Source organism: Phoxinus phoxinus (genome assembly GCF_949152265.1).
Source record: "Phoxinus phoxinus genome assembly, chromosome: 9".
Taxonomy (NCBI): domain Eukaryota; kingdom Metazoa; phylum Chordata; class Actinopteri; order Cypriniformes; family Leuciscidae; genus Phoxinus; species Phoxinus phoxinus.
In genome coordinates this window covers 18,855,966-18,883,952 of record NC_136884.1, presented here as the reverse complement: position 1 = coordinate 18,883,952, position 27,987 = coordinate 18,855,966, and the positions used below count along the sequence as shown (strand labels likewise).

The window sequence follows — 27,987 nt, the reverse complement described above, 5'->3', positions numbered from 1 at the left end:
AAAGGTAATAATTTGGGGGGAAACTAATTATTGATGTGCTTATTAACCCTTCACATTTGTGTGATATTCAACAAAACACTTAATCCCAAAAAAAAAAAAAAAAAAATCAACAAGAGCTTTTTTTATGTGTATTTTCATAAAGATGTACAGAAAAAGTGTTTATATATATATTACCAACATAAATATGACAACATGCACATTTACTGCTGAATTACCACTTGATACAAAAAGCGCATGTAAAGCGTTTAACAAACTGGGACTTCCTTAAAAACAGCCTTCCACTGAAGCTTCGCACATCCAGCAAAAGAGAAATAAAACAGACTAGGGTCTTAAAATAGATCGAACAACAACTTCAAAATGCTGCTGGCAAATCTCCCTATCAAATATCAAATGGATATTAAAGCTGTCGGATCAGTTATTACATTCAGCTGACACACACACACACACACACACATACGTACGTACAAAACAAAGTAATACTGACACTTTGGGTTGGCTAAACATGTTCAACTCCAAAAGCCCTTTAGTGCAAAAGAGTTCTCAAAACTGAAACTCGAAGTGGACCGAACGCGGAGAAATCACAGCGGAGGGAGAGAGAAAAGCAGTGTCACGTTTAAGAACAAAGTGTCTCTGTGGACGGAGATGTTTCCAAGAACTGTGCTCAGGTGCTGTCGTCGTCCTTCTCCGAAGAAACGGGTCATGTTCACTAGTATTTGGATATCACAATCTCCTCGAACACATCAAGTGACGACAATCGTGTAAGTATAGGACGTTCGCTGGACATTAGCTATCAAAAGGATGGCGTGTGTATAGATCAGCTGGTTAGTGATGTATTAAGGCCTAGAGCTGCGAGGAAACGTCCTTTGGAAAATATACTATGCACAAAATCAGCAATATGGTGAAACCTACGAGTGTCTCTCGAGGGAGGGGGGGAGACGGCTGTGGTCGGCACGGTTCACTGAGTATCTAAGCAGCAGTGTATTTACAAGAACGACATTCTTTATTGTGTTTCATTTCCCAATACACACTTCCCTTTCGCAGCGCGCCCGAGCCGTTCTGGAGGGCGTCTCACTGAAGAACAGGCACTTCTTGATGGAGTTTGTTCCCTTTTCCTCTTGTCCGTCACGGTTGCACTGTGTTTTTGGTTTTCTGATGGCGGTTCCTCAGGGGCCTGATGTGAGGAGGCACTTGGTAACTGTTTTTTGAGGAGTCTGGAAATGCTATGTCATCAAAATGGGCTTTTGTCTCACCTCCAGAATATCTAAACAGGAAACATTAGAGACATTAGCCATTACAATTAACGTTCAAAGATAACGTACAGAAAATAAGTTTGTTTGGGAACATTTAAGCTAAAATGTCTTGCCATACATACAGAGTTACTCGTCGTAATTGCATTCTTACTAGTGACAATTAAGTTAGGGAGCTTTCGAATTCATTTCTTACTGGAAACATTTGAGCTCTCTAGTTCAATTCTTGCTAGTAAGAATTCAAATTAGATTGACAATTTTATTCTTACTATTAAAAACTTGTATTTATTCTATGCAACACAGATTTGAGACTACGTCCATTTCCCTTGCAAACACCACCTGTGCTGCAATCCTTCAAAATAAAAGCCCTATTAGCTTTCATCGTGTCAGAATAACCACAAGACTGAGATGACAACTCGGACATGTTTGGTCATTGAAAAACTCACCAGTACGGTGGCCTCAACCTAACAAAATTTCCTTTCATTTTGGTGTTTAACATGTATGCAAATATCATTTTTAGGCTTTTCATTACTGTGACAAATGAGTTTTAAAATTTATTTATTTCTCTTGTTTTATCCATCATGATTGTTTAAATTTTCAATAATTATATATGAATTACATAGAGTGATGGAAAAATGCCACTATTGTACTAGCGCACCATTTTCATTACAGCATCTATATGGGAATACATTTGTCAGACATTGGAGTTTTATCGGCCAAACTAATGGAAAGTCAAGTCACCTTTATTTATATAGCACTTTATACAATACAGATTGTTTCAACGTAACTTTACAGTGATCAAAAAATCAGATTGAATCATTATTTTCTTAATATCTGGCGTGTAAAGCAGCTCTAAAAAGTAAATAGTAAACATTATTCAGGTGAATATCGCACTCATGTACTGATATTTGGGAAAACGGCACTCTTGCTTGTGTCATATTCATGTTCACTTAACCCCCAAGTTATAAATATATAAAAAACACATACAGGGATACTTTTTTCACCCGTAACTTGAATTCTAGGGGCATTCTAGCTTCACTCTAATAGGCTTCATCACACAGTGAATGTTTTTGTTTGCTTTTTGAGTGACCTACTCAATAACGTTAAAATGACAATTACGATATTACTGTAGACGATAAATAAATATCGCACAGCAAAATGACCATCCGTGATGTAACGGGACCCAGCCTCAGCAATATTCTGTGAGTGGATAATGTGAATAAAACCCTTGCGATGATGAACAAAACAGGTATTTACAACCCATAATTAAATATGCATATAACTGGGTATATCTTTTCTGTCTGAGTGTAAATTCATCTTTAAAAAGAGCTTACGGTACATAGCCTACCAATATTTCTTCTCTATAAACCATAATTTTATCATTTAATCAACACTAAAAAAATAGTATTAATTAAACGTTTATATAATTCTTAAAAGATCATTAAAGCCTCAGCGCTGCTATTCATCATTAAAAACGCAACTTTATGAAATGACGAGGCACGATTAATCATAATGAACGTGCTGAATGAGCGCTGTAATACTTTTTCCTAGTAAGACTGCAGTCGAAGAGCTCTGTACAGGCATTCTTACTAGTAAAGAACTATAAGAATTCAAATGATAGAGATGTTACTCGACATTTTCAGCTAACCCGGCGTGCCGTTAGTATGGAGGGCAGGTGTGCAGTACCTGTGGTGATGCGATGCAAAGGAAGAGTCACATAGGTGAGATGAGAATACAGCAGAAAATACTCCTCTTTTCTGTTCAGCTTGAGCCAAGAACCCACCAGCGAACGGCCCGTCCCTGAGAGAGAGCGGGAGCGCAGGTTTGTAGTGTTGCACAGGTCTGAGGAGAGAGGAAACAACTTACATTTGACTTGCGATGGAAAGCCTGACAACCTAATCGTTGCAACAACTACAGAGCAAAAATAGAATGTGTTTTTCCTCCACATAATTGTATGCAAATTAGTTTTTTTATTTCTTCCTGTTTAAAACTAAGGCTGTCAATAGAATAAGCTATTCTGACTGAAATCATGAGATTATTTGTGTCTAAAGAAGAATATAAAAATTAAATTGTAATAGTTATTTTGTTAAAAGCAGGGCGTTAACATAACATGAGCTTTAACAGCCCTAAACATACCAACATTTTCAAACAGCCATCCTGTGTGGATCCAGAAAAATGACAAAAAGATTTGAATTTTGTATATATGAATTTTACACATGACATTAAATTAGGAGTTCAAGCACAATGTCCTGAAACCCTATTGTTTTTGTAAGATGTTCTTATTTTTCTGCCCCAAACTTTGGTGGGATGGTTCATAATTACTAATTCGCCAGGTGGCGTCCTTTGCATATTCTATTTTAACTCCAGAACCGTGTGGGCTAGATTCACATTTATTTATCTAAAAATGTATCTCTTTTGCCAGAGAATTTAATTTCCACCGTAAAAATATTGTAAAGATATGTTAATGAATAGTCCTGGCGACATCCATTTGCACAAACTGATCTCTATCCGTCTTATTGATCAATACATATATTTACGCAATGTCAAAAGTTAATAAAACTTGATACACATAGACAGCAGGATATTCTGAGGCTGCACACCAAGTTTAGTTCAATTCCACCCATAGGGTGCGCTACAACTTCAAACCCACGGTAACTCCACAACTCTATGACCCATGAAGATGAAATTTGGTACACATGCTAATACGTTCATTAAATATCACTCATGGCCGCAAGCAGTCAATCATATTTCAGCATTTTCTCAATGTAAATGACAGACGAGGGATTTAATACTAATGTTGTCCACTAGAGGAAGCCACCGGATAAGAAATGTTTTTAATCATAATGGCAGAATATTTCCTCATTTTCTTATTGAAGTCAGTTTGTCTAGTTTAGAACTGTCATGCGTGTTTTTTTTTTTCAAACTGGTTAGTATTAGAGAAGATCCCAGGCTGTCGATTCTACACCGCTGTCTTTGCTGGACAAACACACATTTTCATTTATCTAGAGACACATGGCAGCTATATCACGTAATTGTCTACATGAGCTATTGCTGCTTGGACCCTGAAAATTGCAGCTTGCGGCTATATTAAAAATGTATTGTTTTAGTGGTTTATTTTATAGATTTCTTTAAAAATAAAACAAATTTTTAGAGTTGAAATCAACTTTAAACACACATAATATTGTAATATTACAGTTTTCAGATGGTACAAAAACTAGGAGAAGGCCAGGTTTCCGTGTCCCGCAGGGAGAAGCGGTGTTGTGTTAGCGGCCCCTAAGTTAATAACTAGTGATCTTTGCAACGGAAGTAAATCAATCAAAAGTAACTTCAGCTGGACAATAACTTTATTCTAGAGCTGCTGTAAAGCCAAAACAATCTCTGTTACTGTCATTTCCTATTATCACTGTAAAGCTGCTTTGAAACAATCTATATAAATGAAGGTAACAAAAATTATTTTAAAAAGTAGAGGTAATCAGAATACTGTGTTTTGACCAATCGCAGAGCTACTACGATTCTTTGGCTCAGTAATTCGCAGTTTAAGACGGCAGGAGATCATCAAAAGATCACAACATGGAGAGACGTCTGCTGGAAACTTGTCATTTTATAATTAGAATATTTACAGCTAATTTTACCTCTAAAAAAGTAAAAATAATTGTTTTAAAATCGTTTTAAAAATACAAATCTATAAGATACGCCACTAAAGCGGTTCACTGTTGTTCCAGTGTGTTTGTGTACCTTCATCATCCTCCTCTCTGAAGAACTCCTCACTGTCGTTGGCTGAGTGCGATTTCTTCATCTCGGCGTTTCGGTTTCGGGGCACTTTCCGGCGGAGAGACGGTGAGAAGAAGGATGGTCTGTTCCTCTCTGGGGTAGGGGGAGTGCTGAATGATGTCACCTAGAAGGAAAACAGGACTGTCAATTCGTTTAAAGATGCACATTAATTACATGATACAAGATTTGATCGATTCATTTTATTAATTGTTTTTTTGTGTGTACTAAATGAATGTGCTAAATTGATGCACCAATGAAAAACAACGTTGGAACACTTTTTTTTTAAAAGGGTTGTTTAACACAAACGTATGTTATCATCAGTTATGCATGTGTTCCACGTTACGTATAAGAAGTCTGCTTTGGGCCAATTCATTCACTCATTACATTTATATAGTGCTTTTCTCAGCACTCAAAGCGTAAAGTGTGCTGAAGTGTGTTCCCCCATAGAAGGGGGAATCTCCTCAACCACCAATCATAAAGCTCTGTCAGAGCTTATTGTACTTTAGTAGTAACTGCGGTATATATTATGCCTTATTTTCATATTAATATTATATGGTATCTTATTTTATCTTTAATTTAATAGCACAGTGAATATTTAGAGCTGCTCCAGCAGGGCTCAACCAGTGAGCAAACTTCCTCTTGTCTTTTGTTGTTAGATTAGCATTGAGGACAAAGACAGCACTAGGTTTATTAGGCTGCTGTCACTTTAAGAGCTGTTATCCAACATACTGTTACAAATCTGTTTACGTTCACTTAAGACATAACTGACTATGTTTCACAAGGATACTTGCATATACTTTGCCTATAATTTGACAATATTTTGTGTGAATTTGTCCATTCAAGCGCAAGATGACGAAAGAGAACCAATTTTAATTAATAAATAATATGCTATTCGAGCACTGCCTCCTGTGATGTTTACGCACAGAAAACATGATGTGATTACTGTACCGCCTTCCTGTAATAATGTAGGGTACCACTTCTTATACATAAATCATGTAATAGCCCGGTTCTGTCAACACTGCATTGGCTGCCTATTAAACATCGTATACATTTTAAAATATTGCTGATCACTTACAAAGCACTAAATGGTTAAGCTCCGCAGTACTTGAGCGAGCTCTTAACGCATTATAGTCCTTCACGTCTACTGCGATCTCAAAATTCCGGCCAGTTAATAATACCTAGAATATCAAAATCGACTGCTGGCGGTAGATCCTTTTCCTATTTAGCACCAAAACTTTGGAACAGTCTTCCTAACATTGTCCGGGAAGCAGACACACTCTGTCAGTTCAAATCTAGACTAAAAACACATCTCTTCGGCCTAGCATACACATAACACATTATAGACTTCTATAATTCAATGTTAGGCTGCATAGTTTAGAACAGCCGGGACCGGGAACACTTCCCGTAAATCCTGATGTACTTGGTACATCATAAGAAGGATGGTGTCTACGCTAATATTAGTCTCTCTCTTTATAGGTTTACCGAAGTGCGCCAGATCCAGGCCGTAACCGGATCTGATGAAGGACCAGCACCAGGACACGACGACAATGCAGTCCTGAAGTGTCAACTAGTCTCTCCCCTATGGTGGACATGTGCCTGGACCCATCCACAACACATCCCTGAAGTGCCAGCCTCATCAGCCCTGTGAAGGCCTCATCGACATCACAGCCATCGGCACCAATACTCAACAAACTCGTCTCTATACCGCCGTGATGACTCTGACCTCCAACCAGATGGAAATGGAAAATACTCTGAATGTTCTGATCCAACCTGACTTGTGACCTGTAATGCTGCCCGGATCATAATCATACACTGTTGGCCAGAGGAGAACTGGCCCCCGACTGAGTCTGGTTTCTCCCAAGGTTTTTTTTCTCCATTCTGTCACTGATGGAGATTTGGTTCCTTGCCGCTGTTGCCTTGGCTTGCTTAGTTGGAGACATTTATTATTCAACAATATTAAATTGATCTGCCTTACTTCAGGTGGACAATGACGAAATTTTCTTCTAGAAACAAACTTTGTTGTATTATTTTCATGTTATCACTGTGAAGCTGCTTTGATACAATCTGTATTATAAAAAGCGCTATAAAGGTGACTTGACTTAATAGTTCATGTTTTTAGTTGCACAAATGACGCATATGTGCTGAGTGAACGATCAGTAATCAAGAGCATACAACATAAGTCTCTCAGTATTTGTGTAGAGATTGAAATTGCAGCATATTATGACTGATGAATTGCAAACAGAAACAGAGTTGAACCGACCCTCTCGTGGATGGGGGAGTCTTGGTCCTCTTCAGTTCCACAGGGTGAGGTGTCTCCAGTGGGCACTCGACTCACGGCCATCTCAGCGTGACCTTTCCCCTGAGGACCCTTCATACGCACAAACTCCATGTTGTTGTACTTGTAGAAGCCGAATGACATCCGCTGGGCCATCTTAGCGGCCACACTTACCTATCAAGTTAAGAGATACCATAAAACACACGCATGCATATACGAGATAATGAAAACGTTGGACACGCACACAAGGAAGCGTACCCGGTTGTCATAGACCTTCTTGAGGGCTTCGTAGCGGATGGAGCCCTGGAAGATGACGCCCTGGAATGTGTTGCTTTTGTCACTGGCCACCAGCTCCACACAGACCATCTCACCTTCCCCAACAGTCATATCGTTGAAAACCTGCCCAGAATACACACACCAATCATGACAATTACACCACTGCTCATTCAGGAGGACTAATTATTCAGGCTGTTGCTTAATATGCTCATATTCATCATAAACTAGGTATCATTCGAAAGCTTAAAACACTCAAAAATTCATCCTGTGAAACCATTTTGAAATTGGACATTTTAGTGGGCTCCATTTCTGAGACATCAACTTCAGATTTCAAGCACTTGAATGTCAAATACAAATGTCATTAAACTGCAGGTCATATATTACTTAATGCACTTTTCTTTGTTCTTTTTTTTAAATGTACAAAAATGCAAAAAAGTGTCTGGTAGCTATGGGTGATCCGGATGCTCAACATCATATATAAAGTAAGAACATTCATTCTTATTTAACAAAATCTTGTTGTGTCTTTAAGGTGTACTTCCATCAAAATAATTGTACTTATTGTATTTCGTGTTCTATTACAAAACACACTTGCTGATATTGAGGTGATATACGGGAAAGGTTGGGGACAGGTTTGGTGGTATGGGCAGGTTTATGTTGCATTGTTTTGAAAATTTTTGGAAAAAAAATGTTTGTGTGTGTTTTTTCTTGTTGATGTATGATTCAAGGAATATCCTGTTTAAGAATATAGTATAGTCGAGGCAATAAAAACATGCTTTGCTTCCAAATTACTTATAGGTTGTTGTCTAAAGTAAATATTTAGCAAACTTAACTAACTCCCTTCACACAAACAGTGTTACAGTAGCTAAAAGTACAATACAAATAAAGCTACTCAATTATTAATTGTAAACATTTACAAACATTTACAAATGTTGAATAGTTTCAACTTTAGATTGGGTACTGCAAAAAGGTGAACAAATAATTATAAATGATTTGTAAAGATATGTAAAAAGAGTGAATTCAGGTACTTTTGGACACTTTTGCCATTGAGAGGACGGTCCATAAAGGTACTAAATGATTAGTAAAGGTTTATAAACAACGAATAGTTTCAACTTTAGATCGGCTACTGCAAAACATGAACAAATAATTAATAAATGATTAGTAAAGATGTGTAAATAGTAGAAGTCTGCACACACACCACAAACAAAGACCTTTGCAGACTGGTTATGAGTGAATGAATAATATAACATGAATAATTAATTAAACTATTTTTTTAATTAAACAACATTTGTAAATGTAAAAAGTGCATTAGCTAATAAATAAATTGAAGTTTAATGTTAGCATTTTATTTACATTACACAATGATTAACTGTAAGGTTGGAAATAATCCAAGATTATTTCAACGCAACAAAGACGCTTGCTTTTCTCTCAGACATTTCCAGTACAGCAGTGCTAAGACTGATGTGGGCCTATTAGGCCAAAGCTTTTGGACAATGGGGGAAATGGTGATGGTCTGGTTGGTCAGTTTGAATATCTCACACCTAGGTGTTAGTCACATGGTCGGAGGAGATGACAAAACAGCATGGCAAATGTTCTTCTGGTCTCTTTGCTTTGGATGCTGAGCTGGTCTGGAGACAGAGGCTCTGCCTTTGTCTCTCTATTTCTCTCTCTTTCATTAATACACACTTTATCTTATAGCTATTTGAACATATATACCGGTAAACCAATTATCCCTTAAACATTATATAAAGTTTCTTGATTTATGTTTGATGATTTATTAATGATGCTTTTAATCATTTGTAAAACAACTGTCGAAATCTTTGAGATTTTTAAAAAGTGCTTGAATATATGAATTGAAAGTTTAATAACATTTAAAAGCATTTAAATTTACATTAAAGGGGTCATGACATGAGAAACCAAATTTGCCTTGATCTTTTGGTATATAAGAGGTCTTTGTACCATTAAAACGTCCTGCAAGTTTCATAGCTTAAGACTTCCTCCCCATTATAAACGAATCATTTATTTAATCAAGCTCTAAATACAGCTCGTTCTGGATCCATGGTAAGAAGTGACGTCACGGTACGAAGTGACGTACCAGCGTTTGCATATGACCGCCTCCAGCACAAGACAACTACGCTTAAAGCGCAAGACAACTACGCTCATTTCGTATCATCGTCGCGCCCGCGCGCTGCGCGCCTCACAAGTGTTCAGTCGACGGACAGCGAGTGGGTCTGTGTACAGGGAAATTACGATGCCACGCAGATGTGCTGTTCCTGGCTGTGGACAAACAACATCTTTGAATACGCTGCGAAAGATCCAGTCGTCAGGGGAAAATGGACGCACTTTATTTTTTGCGGACGTCTCAGTCACGGCAGTGTTAGTTTAAGCGTTTGTTCTATAACGTTACATTTGAAGGATGACTGTTTTGAGAACAAATCCCAAAATGATGCTGCCTTTGCCAGAAAACTGTTGCTCAAAGATAAGCCGACTATATTCTGGGCTCAACATCGACGACGCAAACTGTAAGTAATGTATTTAAAACTTTAAACTACTTTTTAAATACGCTGAATCCGCATAATGTTCTGGCTGGGGGCGTTAATAATTGATGCATAGGCACTGACGTTAGCCAATCATAACAGTGGGCGTTAACACTGAACTCTTAAAGGGGAAACACCCTCAAAACAGACTGTTTGAATCAGAGGATGAGAAATAGGGTGGGAAAAGGTCATAAATCACTACATTTTTTAATTTTTTTGTAAAAAAACTATAGTAATACTATAATTGCACCTAAGGGAACATAATAATAAAATAAAAAAACCCATGTCATGACCCCTTTAAATAATGATCTTCTAATCATAATGTAGTTCATTAGTAAACATTAACAAGCACATTATCTCATATTTCTAGCTATGTGAATATGTTAAGCATTATGTAACGTGTGTTAATGATTTATTAATGAAAGTTATTATAAAGTGACTAAAACATTAACTACAATGAGAAAATATACAAATAATTCAAAACTTGTACATGTACATCTCGTATTAATGTATGTCGGTGTGGTTTTATTGACTTCACTGCTTACAGATACTATATATGATGATGATATTAAAATCTAGTTTGGAATACAGAACGAAACTGATCTTAATTTAAAACTAATTTTAAGTTCTGACAATCGTACAAATCACTCCATTTATGACTCAAGACCTCACCTGACAGCTATATATACTCCTTTACATATTACAGTATGACGTAACCGATACGAAAATTACAATCTTTGGTAAACTAGTTTTTGTGCTAAAACACATTTGTAGCATTTTCTGAAAAAGAGAAAACCCTGATCATCAGCCAACACACGTATTGTTTGGTGCAAGAAACCTTGTCTAACATTTGATTGGATTTATAAATACGGCTGCTTTAAGACGGGGCTTAATCCGTGTTTGTGTAATCTGCCGGAAAAAATAATGTACTAGTGTTGTCAACAACATCAGCAAAAGCACATAAACCTGTCCAACCTGTTCGTATTCGATCACTGCGATATGACCTGAAAGCTAATGTACTTCATTTCCTTATCTCGTAGACACACACCTTTGAATAACCTCATGATGTTGCAGTACACTAGCAGTTTTGTTCTAGCATCGTTGCTCCAGCAGCACATTTGAGAGTTACCTCCTCAAAGTTGTCAATCATGAAGAAGATGTTGGGGTAGCTCATTTTGGACTCTTCCCCTTTGCTGTCCATTGGGTGTTTGCTTGGAGAGGCAAACACTTGCTGTAAAATAAAGAGATGTTTTCATTGAAAACGTTTGAAATGCTTTGAATTGAAACGCTTTGACATTTGAAATGTTTTTATTGCAAACCGTTGAAAACGCTGTTTTCATTAGCATATACGCAGAAGCAATTCATTCATTCATTCATTAAAGATATTAAATATTTGAATGGTAAAACACTGCTGAGTGATTATAATACTGACAGACATGCCATCAGGGTGAAGGAAGTCATTTCTTCATGGACCAGTTCTTCAACCTTAACCTATTCTCGGTTATTACCGGTACTTTGTTTAGTTCGGGTTTCCTCATAGCACACATACTATGGAGACTAGGAGACGTCTATTTAGTGTCTGTGTTTTCATCTGGAACATGTTTTTAGAAAATAGCATCATATTCCAGCTTAAGTGCTGGAAGGTAACAGGGTTGACAGTCTTACAGGTCAAATCTAAGCAACTGTAAACCCTGTCGCTTTGGGTTTTTTTTAGTAAACAACTGACTAGTGAAAAGTGTATTCGATTATTTTTTATAATAAACACATTGAACATTGAGCTAAGACTAAAATCGACAAATTGAACTTTAAGACTGTCAACCCTGTTACCTTTCTGTATATCCCTATACACTAACTGCACAAATGTTGTCTTACCTGTGATTTCTTTTTGTGGATGTGGATGTCTCCTGCATCTGAGCGTGTGCAAACTGCACATGTGACCACATAATCCAGCTGTGGGACAAAAAGACTTCATAGGCAAAACCATACCAAACCAGCAATATGAAAACATCAATGACGCAGAGATATTGGGTTAGCACAGATAAACCCTGATGGCGTCTGATCATTGAGGTTTGCTTACTTTCTGCAGGATGAGATTGAGATAGACGCTCTCCTCCCAATCGATGTCAGGATCACCGAGTCCAGGCAGCTTTTTAGAGTCCCTTCTGTAAACCTCAACCTCCACCTGAAACCAAAGCAGCAAATCATCCTTACAGCAAATCAAACACAACTTCAGATTCTCTGTCTGGTTAGTGCCTGGACAGTTCAAAACGTTACTTTTTGGTGATCTCTGATTGGCATAATATGTCATTATTAATGTAGGAGAGATTAAACATCTCAGACAATCTATGTTTAGCCTTATCGGGTACTTTTAAATGGCAACTACAGTTTTACGTTTCAAAAATCAGCTTTGCCAACTGCATCAGAAATGACATCTGAGAAGTTCTCCATCTCATTAATCTTGAATAATGTCCAGATGATTGATTATAAAGCAATTTTCTCAGTTATCTCAGCAATTACTACAGATGTTTGTGGCTTTATTTATTTATTTACTCTGTAATTCTTTTCTGTTTAGTAGAAGGTGATAAAGAAACAGAGTATAAGAGACAGGACATACTTGGGCGTCACCCAAAAATGAAAATTATCCCATGATTTACTCACTCTCAAGCCGTCCTAGGTATCTTATTTCAGACAAACACAATCTGAATTATATAAAAAAATATCATGGCTCTTCCAAGCTTTATAATGGTAGTGAATGGGACCCAAAAAATTGGATCCATATGTTAATTTTTCGTACAAAAACCCATCGCTTCGCATCAGAAGGCATTTAATAACCCCCTGAAGTCATATGGATTACTTTTATGAAGGATACACTTTTTTGGGGGCTTCAAAATATTGGATCCCTTTCAAGTCAAGTCATCTTCATTTATATAGTGCTTTTAACAGTGTAGATTGTTTCAAAGCTGCTTTACAGAGATAAACGTATAATTTAAGGTAACAGATTGTTTTGGCTTTATAGCGGTTCTTGAATAATGTTATTTTCCAGCTAAAGTTAGTTTTGATTGATTCACTTCCGTCGCAACGATAATTTGTTATTAAATTATTCCCTACCATTATAAAGCTTGGAAGAACCAGGATATTTTTATATCTCTCCAATTGTGTTTGTCTGAAATAAGATGGCTAAGACACCTAAGATGGCTTGACAGTGAGTAAATCGTGGGATAATTAAAATTTTTGGGTAAACTTTGGTAATCCTTGAATCATTTACTCACACTCATGTCCTTCCAAACATGTATGACTACCGTTTGTTGCAGTGCTCACAAACAATAAAATAAAAACCAAAGGCATGTATGAAATGTTTTAATTAGGTGCGAAATATTTGGACCAATTAATTGATTGACAATTGATTCACCTTTTTCCCTTCTGTTTCGTCTGTACTGACATATGAGAGCTTGCGGCGCACATAAAAGAGCATGTCGTCCTGACGGGGTGCCCATTTCTCCATGAAGTATGTGGAGAACATCCATGTCCAGAACACTATACGGTCATCCTTGAAGCACCCTAAACAAAACAAAACAAGAATCAAGTACAGGTGTTTTTACTTAAATGCACAATATGTTTGTTTTTAGGACACACACATATACAATAAGACTGCAAAAAAATTAATTTGTAGATGGATTTCAGCTTAAGAAAAATTCTGACCATTGTTGTCAGATGCTATTGGTGATATTGAATGTTAGTGTAAACTTGACAAACAGTTTTGACAATATTGCAAGTCAATATGAAATCAGAAGTGATCCCATTTACTTGCTTAACACACATCGATTAATGCTTATAATCTTATGCCAAGATTTTAATAAGTTGCTCCAACTCTGAAATGACTTTCCTTTCTCACTGCATAGGTAATATTATTAACCAATGGTAAATTAGTCATGTGCATTCAGTTCTAGGGTACATTAACACAACAACAATGTACAAAAAACTGACAACGTTGTCAAAACAATCTCTGTTCGCACTGATTTGCGAAAACCACTACAAACGCTGTATTATTCTTGCCAGGACAGTAGTTGGCGATGTCACTTTGTAAAGAAACACTACACGCCTATAGACTGGACATTTAACACGCATGCACATAACATCACCATTTTCACAAATTTGCGTTTTTGTAGTTTACACAGAGACGATAACGGCATTGTTTTCAAAAACTTGAACTCGTTTTCAAAAGTTTGCGTTTTCAGTCCCCAAAACATCATTGTCTTGTAAATGAACGGCCAAAACAGTTGAATGAAAACGGTGACGTGTAAATGGCCCCAAGATTCATTCTGGTATGAAAAGCCTTTCAGCAGCCAATCAATTCTCAAAAGGAATAATAAAACGGATATAGACTTTGCTAGTCTTACAAGGTTTGAGAACCTTTTTTAAAACCTATTCTAAAGTAATCAAGTCATTTAATACAGTGTATATGTCATCATGAGTATCCTAAAGTTAAATACAAATGAAAATAAGAGAACAAGTATTTGATACACTGCCAATTTTGCTGGTTACAAAACATGTCGAGGTCTGTCATTTTTATCATAGGTATCTTTAACTGTGAGTGACGGAATCTAATACAAAAATCCAGAAAATCACGTATGATTTTTAAGTAATTAATTTGCATTTTATTGCATGACATAAGTATTTGATACATCAGAAAAGCAGAACTTCATATTTGGTACAGAAACCTTTGTACAGACTTTCAGCTCCTCCAAAGATTTTCTATTGGGTTCAGGTCTGGAGACTGGCTAGGCCACTCCAGGACCTTGAGATGCTTCTTACGGAGCCACTCCTTAGTTGTCCTGGCTGTGTGTTTCGGGTCGTTGTCCTGCTGGAAGACCCATCCATGACGCATCTTTAATGCTCTTACTGAGGGAAGGAGGTTGTTGGCCAAGATCTCGCGATACATGGCCCCATCCATCCTCCCCTCGATACGGTGCAGTTGTCCTGTCCCATTTGCAGAAAAGCATCCCCAAAGAATGATGTTTCCACCTCCATGCTTCACGGTTGGGATGGTGTTCTTGGGGTTGTACTCATCCTTCTTCTTCCTCCAAATACGGCGAGTGGAGTTTAGACCAAAAAGCTCTATTTTTGTCTCATCAGACCACATGACCTTCTCCCATTCCTCCTCTGGATCATCCAGATGGTCATTGGCAAACTTCAGACGGGCCTGGACATGTGCTGGCTTGAGCAGGGGGACCTTGCGTGCGCTGCAGGATTTTAATCCATGACGTTGTAGTGTGTTACTAGTGGTTTTCTTTGAGACTGTGGTCCCAGCTCTCTTCAGGTCATTGACCAGGTCCTGCCGTGTAGTTCTGGGCTGATCCCTCACCTTCCTCATGATCATTGATGCCCCACGAGGTGAGATCTTGCATGGTGCCCCAGACCGAGGGAGATTGACCGTCATCTTGAACTTCTTCCATTTTCGAATAATTGCGCCAACAGTTGTTGCCTTCTCACCAAGCTGATGCCTATTGTCCTGTAGCCCGTCCCAGCCTTGTGCAGGTCTACAGTTTTATCCCTGATGTCCTTACACAGCTCTCTGGTCTTGGCCATTGTGGAGAGGTTGGAGTCTGTTTGATTGAGTGTGTGGACAGGTGTCTTTTATACAGGTAACCAGTTCAAACAGGTGCAGTTCATACAGGTACTGAGTGGAGAACAGGAGGACTTCTTAAAGAAAAACTAACAGGTCTGTTCTTACTGGTTGGTAGGTGATCAAATACTTATGTCATGCAATAAATTGCAAATTATTTATTTAAAAATCATACAATGTGATTTTCTGGATTTTTGATTCTCACAGTTGAAGTGTACCTATGATAAAAATGACAGACCTCTACATGCTTTGTAAGTAGGAAAACCTGCAAAATCAGCAGTGTATCAAATACTTGTTCCCCCCACTGTATGTAAAATAGATTTAGTTTAGTTTCAGACAAGCAAGGAATTGGATGTTGTCCACTGGTGACATCTTTATTGATGTTAATGAGCCATTTAGTTTTGTCCAGACTGAGAGTTGTTGTGAAAACCAGAACCGTTCCAGCTCTGGCATCAGATCAGCGCCTTGCCAATGGAAAGTGGTTTATAGTAGTGGTTCCCAACACAGGGACAGGGAACTACACTGCGACCAAAATGGTCGCATATGCGACCTTTTGAAATGCCATTGCGACCCTAATTTTTAATGGGTCGCAAATGTATCACTGACTATTTTTGTTCCTACCTTATGTTTTAGGCAATATGCTATGATTTACTATGAGCATTTATTAAAACAGAGATGTGTATTTTAAGAATACGTTTTATAACGTGCTCTGAGCATTCAACACAAAGTTGGCTTCAGCCCCGCGACTTATAAAGTAATCGGGTTGATGTGTGCGTTTATATGTCACACGTTTCCCGCATAACCATTCTCCTCTATTGGTTCTTTATTTGTTTTAAAAAGCAGACGTAATATTAATCCGTCTCTGGTCATGATTTGGAGACAATGAGCATTGAACCGTTTTGCTTATTTATCACGCAGTAAAAATGCCCCTCCCCGCGGCCAAAACCAGTCGTCTGTGGATGAGAATCCAAAACAATTAGTGGGATGTTGTCCTGCTTCACTTCACAGGCGCTGAGTGAAATACGAATTTTAGAATGACGGGACACTCATTTATATGACACTTTATTCAACAGGAAGAACAGCTCGTTCCGCACGTCATTATACATGCGCAGTCCTTTCAGTTTCGGTTTTCAATCCGATCAAGTGTTGACGTGTTCTCTCGATCGCATTACAAAAGGAATAAACCACCCCTTTCAATCCGATCGAAATTGCATTCGGATCGAGCTCAATCCGATCGATTAAGGCGTTTACATGAAGATTTTTTTAGTCCGATTGAGCCGTCAATCCGATTATAAGTGTCCATGTAAATTGAAGCTTCTCAATGACAGTATGAAGCACGCGAAATGTATAGACATGTACATATGCCGTGACGCAGCAGCACTCCCTACTGCATTTCGGCGTCAAGCAAACCAAGCAAGTGAGGAATCTGAATAGGGTATATGTCGAACGTCGCATGACGAAACCGGAAACCTGGTCTCATCAGTAGTATATTCCTGCACAACCGGAGGCTGCAGTTTTAGGACCCCAGTTTTAGGACCGCAGTTTTAGGACCCTAGTTTTTTGTGACAGCGCCACCTACCGAACTGGATGATATAGCGGCGGCTGCTGTTTTAGGACCGCAGTTCTAGGATCCAGGTGGTTTAGTTTGTACATAGTATCAAGAAGATCCACCTTGATCCTAAGTCTCATTAGAAAATATATATATATATTTTAACAAATAAGATTATGGAATAGAATAGCTCCTGCAGCAGGTGGATTAGAGCAAGTAGCATCAATACACGATACAATTTAAAAGATTAATATTAAACTTTTACTTAAAGCTCACTTTAAACCACCATCGAGTAAGATAGGATATTTGTATCATATTCCGGTCACGGTTTAAAATGGTTTTAAGTCATAAAAAGATGTTGAAATATGGTATAATAAAGCAATTTATATGCAGCCAATGGCTACACCTTGCTTGGCAATACTGTAAACATTCTTAATTCATATGAAAATACCCAAAATCGAACGAAAATCGCACACAAACCACATATAGCCTACTCGAAATCATGCATTTATTAGCTTCTTGTTTCAGGTGAAGAGATGTGTCTTAGCTTTGTTATCACGGATAACAGGACCGCGTCATGCAGAAGGGCAGGATTATTGTCACGTTGAACCACGTGAGATGATACATTACTGACGCAAATCAGGAAGAGGAGACCCAGATCTCTCTGTGTTCGCTGTTTGAGTTTTATCATAAACACTATCGAGTCTTAAATCTTTCTAATTATGCTCAGTTTGTCCAGATAAAATAAGTAAGAGTGTGATGTTTTAACGAGTAATGAATGTTGAACAACAATCTGTTGTGATTAACAATGATTAACAATTAACAATCTGTTGTGATCTTTGCCGCGAAAGGGGTTAAATTTGTGTTTTTGGTAATACAGTTCTGTAGGTGGCGCTGTCACAATAAACTAGGGTCCTAAAACTGCGGTCCTAAAACTGGGGTCCTGAAACTGCAGCCTCCCGTTGTGCAGGAATACCCTTCTCGGTCTCATCGCATACGCTTGTCATAGAAAGTGTTAACAGCCGTATGAACTGACGCCGATATCTATGGAATTTTAAGGTAATCAGCTAACCTACCTATCTCACTTTGTTATTGGCGTTTTATTCTATTTAAATATCTTAACGTTAGAGTGAAGATTTTTTTTTTTTTTACTTTTAAATATCGATCTTCACATGCGAGGGACATTGGTTATGATCATCTTTGCTCGCTCCTTTTTAAGTTATCTTGAGTAAAACAGTAAAAAAATGCATGAAGCACATACAAAAGACCTGAACCGGAAGCGATGCGTTCTGTTTTCCGGTTTCGTAATGCGACGTTCGACATACACCCTATTGATAATTGAGTTCAATGTAGCTTATAATATAGCCTTATTTGTGGCTTATTATATTTCACTTAATTGTGAAGTAGACATGCATTTTTTTTTTATCTTTAATACTGAATAGTCAATAGCTGCTGAAAATCTATTATTATATTATTTTATGGATTATATTTATTTTAAGAGTTCAGGAGTCTGCCCATCTGTGGCAACCATAGCATGTTGAAATCCAAAAGAAATTAATTTAGCACATTATTGTGTACTGTATTTTCTATTGCAGTAAATCTATCCCAACCAATGTTAAAGAAAACAAGGCGGCATGTGGTTTAAAAGATGGAAAGTAAAATAAAAAAGCACATCTGTATGCAATACAGTTTCATTATTGTTCATTATTATCCAGAGCGGCTTACTATAAATAATTTGTGCGACCAAATCATGTTTTGTGCCAGTAACTGAAAAAGTGCCACCAGTGGAAAAGGTTAGTGTAGTTGACATTTACTTCCATGGGTAGCCACCAAAAAGAGAAATGATCGTATGCCCTGGACTCTCATATCCTCGTTTAGAAAGAGGAAGATGTTCAGTTCTGCCTGAAGATCTGCCACTCAACAAGCTTACGTTATAAATCTACAAGATTAATGCATCATTCATTTGCCCATGATTTACTAACCCTCAAGCTATCCTAGACTTTCTTCTTTCAGCCGAACACAATCAGAGTAATATTAAAACATATACTGGCTCTTCCCAGCTTTGTAATGGCATAGTGTTTCCACAAAGCGCATCCATCCATCATAAATGTAATCCATACGTTTTCAGGGGGTTAATAAATGTCCTCTGTAGCGAAGAGATGGGGGGTTATGTAAGAAAAATATCCATATTTAAATCTTTATAAACTATTATCAATCACTGGCTTCTGGTGACCTCTGACCCGACGTAACTCCACTGGAGTCGTATGGATTACTTCTATGATGAATGGATGTGCTTTTTGGATCTTCAACGCTATTCAATGCCATTATAAAGCTGGGAAGAGCCAGGATATTTCTTTATATATGTATAATATATGTCCGGCTGAAAGAAGAAAGTCATATAGGATGGCTTGAGGGTGAGTAAATTATGGGATAATTTTCATTTTTGGGTGAACTGTTGCTTAAACGTCTAGATTTGAGGTTAACTCGACACAAGGTTGCAATATCTACTGCCATTTCCCCAGTAACCAGCAAGAGTATAATATCTTTCTCTGGTAACACAGCTGGATAAAGTTTGTAATGCTGTGAAGAACAGAGAAAATCCCTGGTTTATTAACACATCCTGGAAATGATCCACCTATATATGCTTAACTAACAGGACTGAGGGAATTATTAACATTTCAGAATAAGGTGAAATTCAGTTAATAGTGTAGAATATAGCATTTAATAATTTCTACATTTTTCCAACATTTAAAGATGTGTAAATTAACATTAATGTATTATGTATGAACAAAACATGAAATAATGTCTATACAAGTTAGGCTAACATTAATCTAGAATAATAAAAAGTTAATTTTTAGTCTAAAGCATTAGCTAATGTTGAACAGTACAGTAAAAGTGTTACCAAAATATAACACCTTATGAGACGTGTCAGTTGTAACCAGAGGAAGATGTTCACAGAAGCAGAAGTGAAGACCGTGCAAAACGTACAACATTAACAGTGTGTCGCACAGAGAATGAAATATTTAACAGAGACAAAAATCAAAGACAGACGACAGGGACAGGGAGAGAGAGTGACGCACAAAGACCATAATCAAAAATGGAAAATGGCTAAAATTTCTTCAGTGCAATTTGGCTTAGTTGAGTGAGGTGACCTGACATATCTATATGATTCAGAATATGAGATTCACTCTAATGTGTTAATGTGTATGATCTTTGATGTGACTGGAGTTACTCAGTTATCACTAGAGTGACCCGGACAACACAACACTGTAACAGGAGAGCAGCTTCCCTGCAGAAAAAGCACCTAACAGCCAGAGTTCATCAACAACATTTTAGGACGGAAAAAGCCAAAGGGACAGTCATGAAATCAATCAGCCGAAATATAGTTTCACAAAGCAATATTATAAATATCTGGTGTATACAGACAGTACCACACATTACTGAGTGATGTCATTGTCAACAGGTGTTCGCTATGAGGGAGTTGTATTGTGGTTTCATCAACCATAGATAGATAGATAGATAGATAGATAGATAGATAGATAGATAGATAGATAGATAGATAGATAGATAGATAGATGTCGAATTGAACGCTGGAGCGAGACGACAGCACTATGACATCACAGGCTCGACAGCGCGGCGGCGCGCCTCGTGAATAATGATGTCATACGATAGAGGACCACCGGCTGCAACAAAAGCTGATGACCGCGGCCTGTCGTCGCGCCTGAATAACATGATAAAATCACGCTCTGCGGACGTGTCTGCGGCGTTCACGAAGGACCGAGAGGCCGTGCGTGTTCACAGCTGAATGTAACGCTACTGACCCAGTCCGCTGAGGTCCTGTTTGACGCTCAGGCGGTTGCGCTCGTCCGCGATGGCCTTCAGCATGTGCTGCAGGGACTGGTCCGGTTCGGCCGGGTCGTCGCTCTGGCCCGAGAGCGCTGCCATGATGCTCGCGGAGGTCATGACACGATCGCACCGCTCATCGCACGGCAACCCTGTTCATGACACGAGCCCGAGCACAACAACACTAGCGCCCTGTACTTCCGTCAGCTGAGACGGGGCGCGCGCGCGTGACTCGCGGTGGGAACACCCCGTGCTCTTCCTGACGTCATGCCGTAGGCGTCGCTCACACAGGGGCACTTCTACTAACATCACTATTAAACTAGTAATTGATGAGGTTTTAGTATCTATGTTTTTCCTCTTGTTTTTCATCAGAGGGGTCAATTGGACCCTTGGATTTTTGTCGCACTTCATCAACAACAACAACAACAACAACAATATGAATGGATTCGACGAGTTTTGTAGTTGAAATTTAAAAAAGTAACAAACCATTTTGGGGGTCAATTTGAGGGGTTTTGGGGGTCAATTTGGGGGTCAATTTGGGGGTCAATTTGACCCCCAAAGGAATGTGAGGAATGCTTCAGTACACATAGACAAACCAAAATTCAAACTAAAAATGCAAAATATTGTACCCAAAAAATTATTTTATGTCTACATGTGTATCTTTTTTTACTGTCTATGATCTGAATGCATACAGAAAGAAACTGACTTTAGGGCCCAGCGGAACAGCTTATTTGCTCCATATAGAGCTACACGGCCATCTAGTGGCTAGAGTCATGAAATATCATGTTTTATTATTTTATTTCCACAAGAGGTCGGCAACGATGTAAGATATTTTGAGCTGAATTAAAGGTAGGGTAGGTAGGATTTATATAAAAACTTTTTACCAAATTTGATTAAACTTTCTATATATAGCAATGCATAATTAAAATGTAAGTACTCTGATAAAAAGAGTATAAAAATCGAGTGACTCTAGACCGTTTAATCTTCATTAAACACAGCTCATTATTTCCATTCGGGACGAATCACAGGATTGGCTTGCGCGACTGTCACTCGACGTCGCCATGACTACCGCCGTTATTACTGGCTCTGCCCACGTGCGCGCAGTCGCGCACCCGTTTTTAGGTGGGAGTGAATGGAATTAATGAGCTGTGTTTAATGAAGATTAAACGGTCTAGAGTCACTCGATTTTTATACTCTTTTTATCAGAGTACTTACATTTTAATTATGCATTGGTATATAAAGACAGTTTAAACAAATTTGAATAAAAGTTTTTTTTAGACAATTCTGACCTACCCTACCTTTAAAAGGGTTATGCATGAAATTGTGAGTTATTTTGAATTTAAGTTAAAAGAATCTGAGGAATGTGCTTAAATTACTATTTACTCTTCATTTATTATTTATTGATCAAATCTAGAAATGTAAAGGTAAATGAAATAAAAAATAGAAGAAGAAAAAAATAACAAAATGAAATAAAATAAGCTTTCTGGACAAAAAAAAGTTTTTTTTAAACATATTGTTTTATCAAGGTCTTGTGGAGAGTCACATGATATGAATATGAAAAAAAATCGTATAAGGATCTCATAATGAACATGTTCACAAAAGGCTATTTAAACACAATTTCTTTCATGTTTTTATTTACACTGTAACAAAAAATATGTTGGTTCAACTTAAAAAAGCAAGTTACCTTGTTGCCTTAAAATTTTGAGTTTGTTGTAATTAAAAATGTGAGTTAATACAATGAAGAATGGTCAACAGAAACTCAAAATAGTATGTTATCTTCACACATTAGTTATCAAAGTTGATTTGACAAAAGATAAAAAGTTGTGATAACAAATCATGAAAATATTTTTTTACAGTGTAGATATGTATTTTTCTCCGTGCTCCCCTCTTGTGTCTGCATCTCACATTTTATTAATAGTTTTGAATAAACGATTGAACATGTTTGGGATTATACTATTAACATTATAACCTAATAGTAATTATTACTATTACTAAAACTAATATTAGTATTAATGATAATTAGTGATTAACTAATAATAATTAGTAATTCATATTATTGTCATAATTATAAGTTTTAGGTTTATTACGAAAAACAGGAATCAGTCAATGAAATATTGGCATTCTTCCTTTGCCAGACATAAAAACTTTTATTGATGTTGAATAATTTGGTAACATTTTACAATAAGGTTTCATTTGTTAACATTAGTTATTGTATAATAAGTAACATGAACAATACAATTGTTTCTGTATTTGTTAATTTTGTGTTTGTTCATGTTATTCACACTACATTAACTGAGGTTAACAAATACAACTTTTGATTTTAATAATGTATTAGTACAGTAAATGTATATTAACAAAGATGAATACATGCTGTAGAAGTTTAGTTAATTATTAGTTTATGTTAACTAATGTATTACATATATATAAAAGCCTAATTTGAATGCAGCCTAATTTACTTTAGCGTTCCCTATAAAGTGAGTTAGGATTGTTTATAATATTCCTTTAAATGCAGACTTCCATTCTTGATATATTGTTGCAACATTTTGGTTGTTTAAAAAATAATTACCATGTTGATATTTAATATACCATAAAAAGGCAAAATGACAGCCGTCTCTGTGAAACATTTGGCTGTTTTTATATATAATTTGATGCCACCTTAACTCAGAGAATGACATTTTTAATTGTTTTATGGCGTTAGGAGATTCATAAAGATAATGCAATGAATGAATGTATGAAATACTCAAACGGTAAAGCATTGTTTCAGCATCGTGTACATAACAGTAAAATGAGCAGGAGACAACACGATGTGATTTTATTCAGAAGCGGTTTTATCTGTGTTATCCTGGACATGTGGCTGTTTCTATTCATATTAAACACACATCAATCAGCTAGTGTGCACACACACCTCAGAAAATACTGGAAAATCATGACACAGCTCCAAAGCAAACATATCAATGATGAGCATCAGTAGCAACATGATGAAACATGTATCTCACAGAAGGGCATGACTAGTAAGGCTTCCACATCAGAACATTTCAGTGACGTGGACGGTTTCCAAACGACACAAAATAAAATGAATGGTTGGAACCGAGTATATCCTTTCGGTTTTACACACATATGCTGTCCATTAATAACTTCATCTGCTGGTTTTACTTCTTATGTAGCAAATACAGGAGACTGGGGCTAGTTGTCACCAGTGTTGGGGGGTAACGCATTACAAGTAACAAGGTATGTAATCCGATTAGTAACTAGAAAAACTTGTACATTTACAACAGTTACTTTTTCAAATAAGTAACGCCAGTTACTGTTTTCCCATGTATTGATCGACACCTCTTCTGTCCCCATGATGTGAACTCATCTCATTTGCACAAAACAGAATCTGTTTTTCTCAAAAAGAATGAAAAACTGTGAAATGCAAACTTAGAATATTGTGCAAACCTGCATTAATTAAATATGTTTACACAAATATACTTTATGTATTTAATCTCACTTTATTGACCAAAGGATTTGCTGCTGAATTTTGACGATCAAATTCAAGAATTCTAACAAAAATGACTTTAGATAAAGATCACATTTAATTTTTGTTTTGTTGTTATTGCTGACATTTCTTCTGTGATTCAGAAAGTGAGTACAGCTGAAGGGTTTGTTTGAGCAGCGCCCTCTGCTGTACAGGAGTAAATGTGCATTTCCTTCAGCCTGAGGCTTAATATTTCACTTTTGGTGTGAAATGGCCTTTACATTTGCCAAAAAACAAACTTTTTGTAGTTGTTATTATTAAAAATCAAACTAGCAAGCCCAGCCCCGGTGAGAAAAATGTACGTAACACATTACTTTTCATAATACTAAGTAATGCAATTAGTGGTAACTTTCCCCAACACTGGTTCACATAATTGAAAAAGTGGTTAGTTAAAAAAAAAAAAAAAAAAAAAAGTCAAATGTTTTTTTTAATGCCAAACTAAAATGTACTATTACATTTTTGTAATACACATTGAATAAGCGAACTCAAAAGCATGACACACATCTTAAATTTTCACCGTTTTTTTTAAAAACTGCTTTACAGTTTGAATCATCTTGAAAAGGCATTAAACAGCCCATAATATTTGCATTGCACACTGAGTCCGAAATTCTCGCAGGTTAAAAAATAAATACGACCTCACGTTGTGTCAATCACGTTAACACACTGCCTCCGAAACTTTCGTCCGTCATAAAAAAAATTTGATCGGGTTCGATTTTCTGCGTTTTTCTTATTCTTATTCGACAATTCAGAGACACCGAAATGCGAAAAAAACGCATACGAAAATGTCGGCCTCGGTGTGCAAGAACATACTGTGACAACATGCCCCTGTATAAGATTAACTGTATCTTTATTACCTGGACAATACCAGTGAAAATAGCTTTCTCAAGACTGTATGGTTCGTTTCTATACAGAAACTGACTTTAAAAAATAAACCCACCCTGAGAAATATCCACTAAAGTAAAATGAAAAAGTGACAACTAGCCAGATTTAATCTAATGGACCTGTCTTGAAAATAAGCAGCACACATTCATCATCACATTCATGTTGTTTTCACAGATTATTTCTATCTGCTTGTATTATATGTAAACACAAACTCTTCTTCCAAAACTTGCCAATGCAAGTGCGAGTGCGTTCTCGGCTGTGCCGCTCTCTATAGGACATCAGCACGAATGCTCCTTTTCTCCTTCAAACCAATGAAGTACGATGAAATAAAGCAGTGAGCGAGCTCAAGATCTCGCAGGCTTACTGTGATGCACACGGCACAGACCGTAGCCGATTAAAAGCACTTCATTGATACCGCGGTAAACACACGTACGCTGCCGAGAAGTCGGTCGAAGTGTACAAACATCTTGAAAATATCTGATTCACAAAAAACTCACAATCGTATAGGTGATAAACGGATGAATCCCAGTATATAACATCAGACAGGAGTTTTAGAGACGTGTGGCAGATGGAAACTAACACATGTTGAGCTTGTGTGCCGTCAGGGTGGTAAAAAAAGCTGATAATTCTCCGAATACGAGCCTGAGTCAGACAGGATGGAGAATAACAACTCATGACGCTGCCCTGTCTTTTACAAATAATGAAGAAAATGGTTAAGTTTGTTAATCAAGCCTGCGGTCGCGAGCATAAGTCGGTTAGTGTGCTGTGATGCCATTTAAATAACCGATGAAGTGTTCACTTTGGCCTCTCGTTGCGTATTATTGCCAGTCCGGTGAATGAAGATCCCTGTTCATTACACTGTTCACTACACTGTTCACATCTCCAGTGAGAATGAACATCTCCAACTACTTCACAACACACAACAACTGTGTCGACACACAGACTGAAACCTTGAATCCAGAGAGAGAGAGAGAGAGAGAGAAAGAGAGAGAGAGAGAGAGAGAGAGAGAGAGAGAGAGAGAGAGAGAGAGAGAGAGAGAGAGAGAGAGAGAGAGAGAGAGAGCGAGAGAGAGCGAGAGAGATTGTTGATATAATGAGATGGATAATTAGAGAGATATAGACAGACTGTTAAACAGATAAATGCAGATTTACATAGATAGATTGATAGACAGACAGGAAATGATATATTGAGAGAGGAACAGATATAAAGAGATTCAGACAAATTGTTAGATGGAGATATAAACAGATTGTTAAATAGATTGTCAGACAGAGATAAGCACAGTTCAACAGATATAGATCGAGAGATATAGATTGTTAGATAAACAGTTTTTAGACAGAGATTAAGACAAATGATTAGACAGACAGAAGCATAGACAGAGAGATTGATTGAAGAGATGAAAAGAGAGAGATAGAGGCATAAGGTCAACAGATAGATAAACAAACCAATAGATTGATATTCAGAGTCAGATGTTAGAAAAGGTAGCAAAGAGACGGACACAAAACTGACCGACAGGCGGAATGAAAGATGGAGAGACCGATTCAAGGCTTTAATCTGAAGTGCATTAGTGTTGTCGTCCATTTTTTAATAAGTAACAACAGACATCATTTATCTAGAAGTTTCCATTTGCTGAATCTGCTGGCCTTCTCACGAGAGTGGCTTGGAATCAACAGTTTAATTCTCGGCACTGGTGTCAAACGCCACTGGTAAACGTCTCGTCGGATCCCTGAATGAATGGATGATCACAAGCCGTGCCTCCTAATAACCCCGCGTTCTCAGTTTCACTGGACGCATCCATAAAGGTGCTGTCGCACAGCGCTCCAGGATCAGCCCGTGGCGGTCACCGGTTCGGTTTCCTGGACAGTGTGCTCGGCTAGCTGTTGTTGTCCACTGTCATGTATTTGAGCGCGGCGAAACCGTAGCGCCGAGACATGTTCTGCTGGAACTCTTCCTTCAGCGTCTTCAGACAGGCACGGTACTGTTTGTTTGAGCGAAACTTGGTGATGTCAAAGCTGGGCGCGTGCGGCATGTGGATCATGTAGGCGTTGGGCAGGACCACGAACTCGTACTCCTGAAAATACACAACAAACAACATTACATGCTGAACGATCTATGTATTCCCAGAAAATAAGATTACAGTTCTAGATAGAGATGCACCGATTGATCGGCTGGTGACCAGAATTGGCCGGTTTTCACGTGATCGGCGGGTTAGTCTGACCGATTTTATGCTGGTCAAATGCACTCGGGCGCCGCATTATCAACATCGCGAGTCTATTTTTGCCGCGCTGGTCACGCTCAATTAAAGTGAAAGCACTTTTGATGGACAAAATAAATATGATTTCACACACAAAGTGCCCAAAATGCACAGAATTTGCATGTCTAGTGTGAGTTTAACAAGAACTGGAGTACTAGGCTATGTCAGAAAAGAAAATGAAGACTAAATATTTATAGAAAATTTACCCATTTAAACTT

General features: G+C 37.6%; 2 protein-coding genes across 2 annotated transcripts in view; both read right to left on the bottom strand.

Moving 5' to 3' along the window:
* Nucleotides 1–112: 112 nt before the first annotated feature.
* On the bottom strand, nt 113–21,431 carry kiaa0930. Its single transcript, XM_079622468.1, has 10 exons — nt 21,097–21,431; nt 13,513–13,661; nt 12,181–12,285; nt 11,976–12,053; nt 11,233–11,334; nt 7,552–7,692; nt 7,279–7,467; nt 4,983–5,142; nt 2,934–3,089; nt 113–1,261 (listed from the first exon to the last, which is right to left on the bottom strand). Exons 1-10 carry the CDS (start codon nt 21,236–21,238, stop codon nt 1,221–1,223), a joined length of 1,263 nt encoding a protein of 420 aa, XP_079478594.1. The 5' UTR covers nt 21,239–21,431; the 3' UTR covers nt 113–1,220.
* A 3,619-nt stretch (nt 21,432–25,050) lies between these two features.
* Nucleotides 25,051–27,987, bottom strand: part of large1 (LARGE xylosyl- and glucuronyltransferase 1) — a 37,571-nt gene continuing 34,634 nt past the window's right edge. The window contains 1 exon segment of the mRNA XM_079622913.1: nt 25,051–27,586. Within this exon segment, the coding sequence (XP_079479039.1) occupies nt 27,389–27,586 (198 nt within the window). The 3' untranslated portion in view covers nt 25,051–27,388.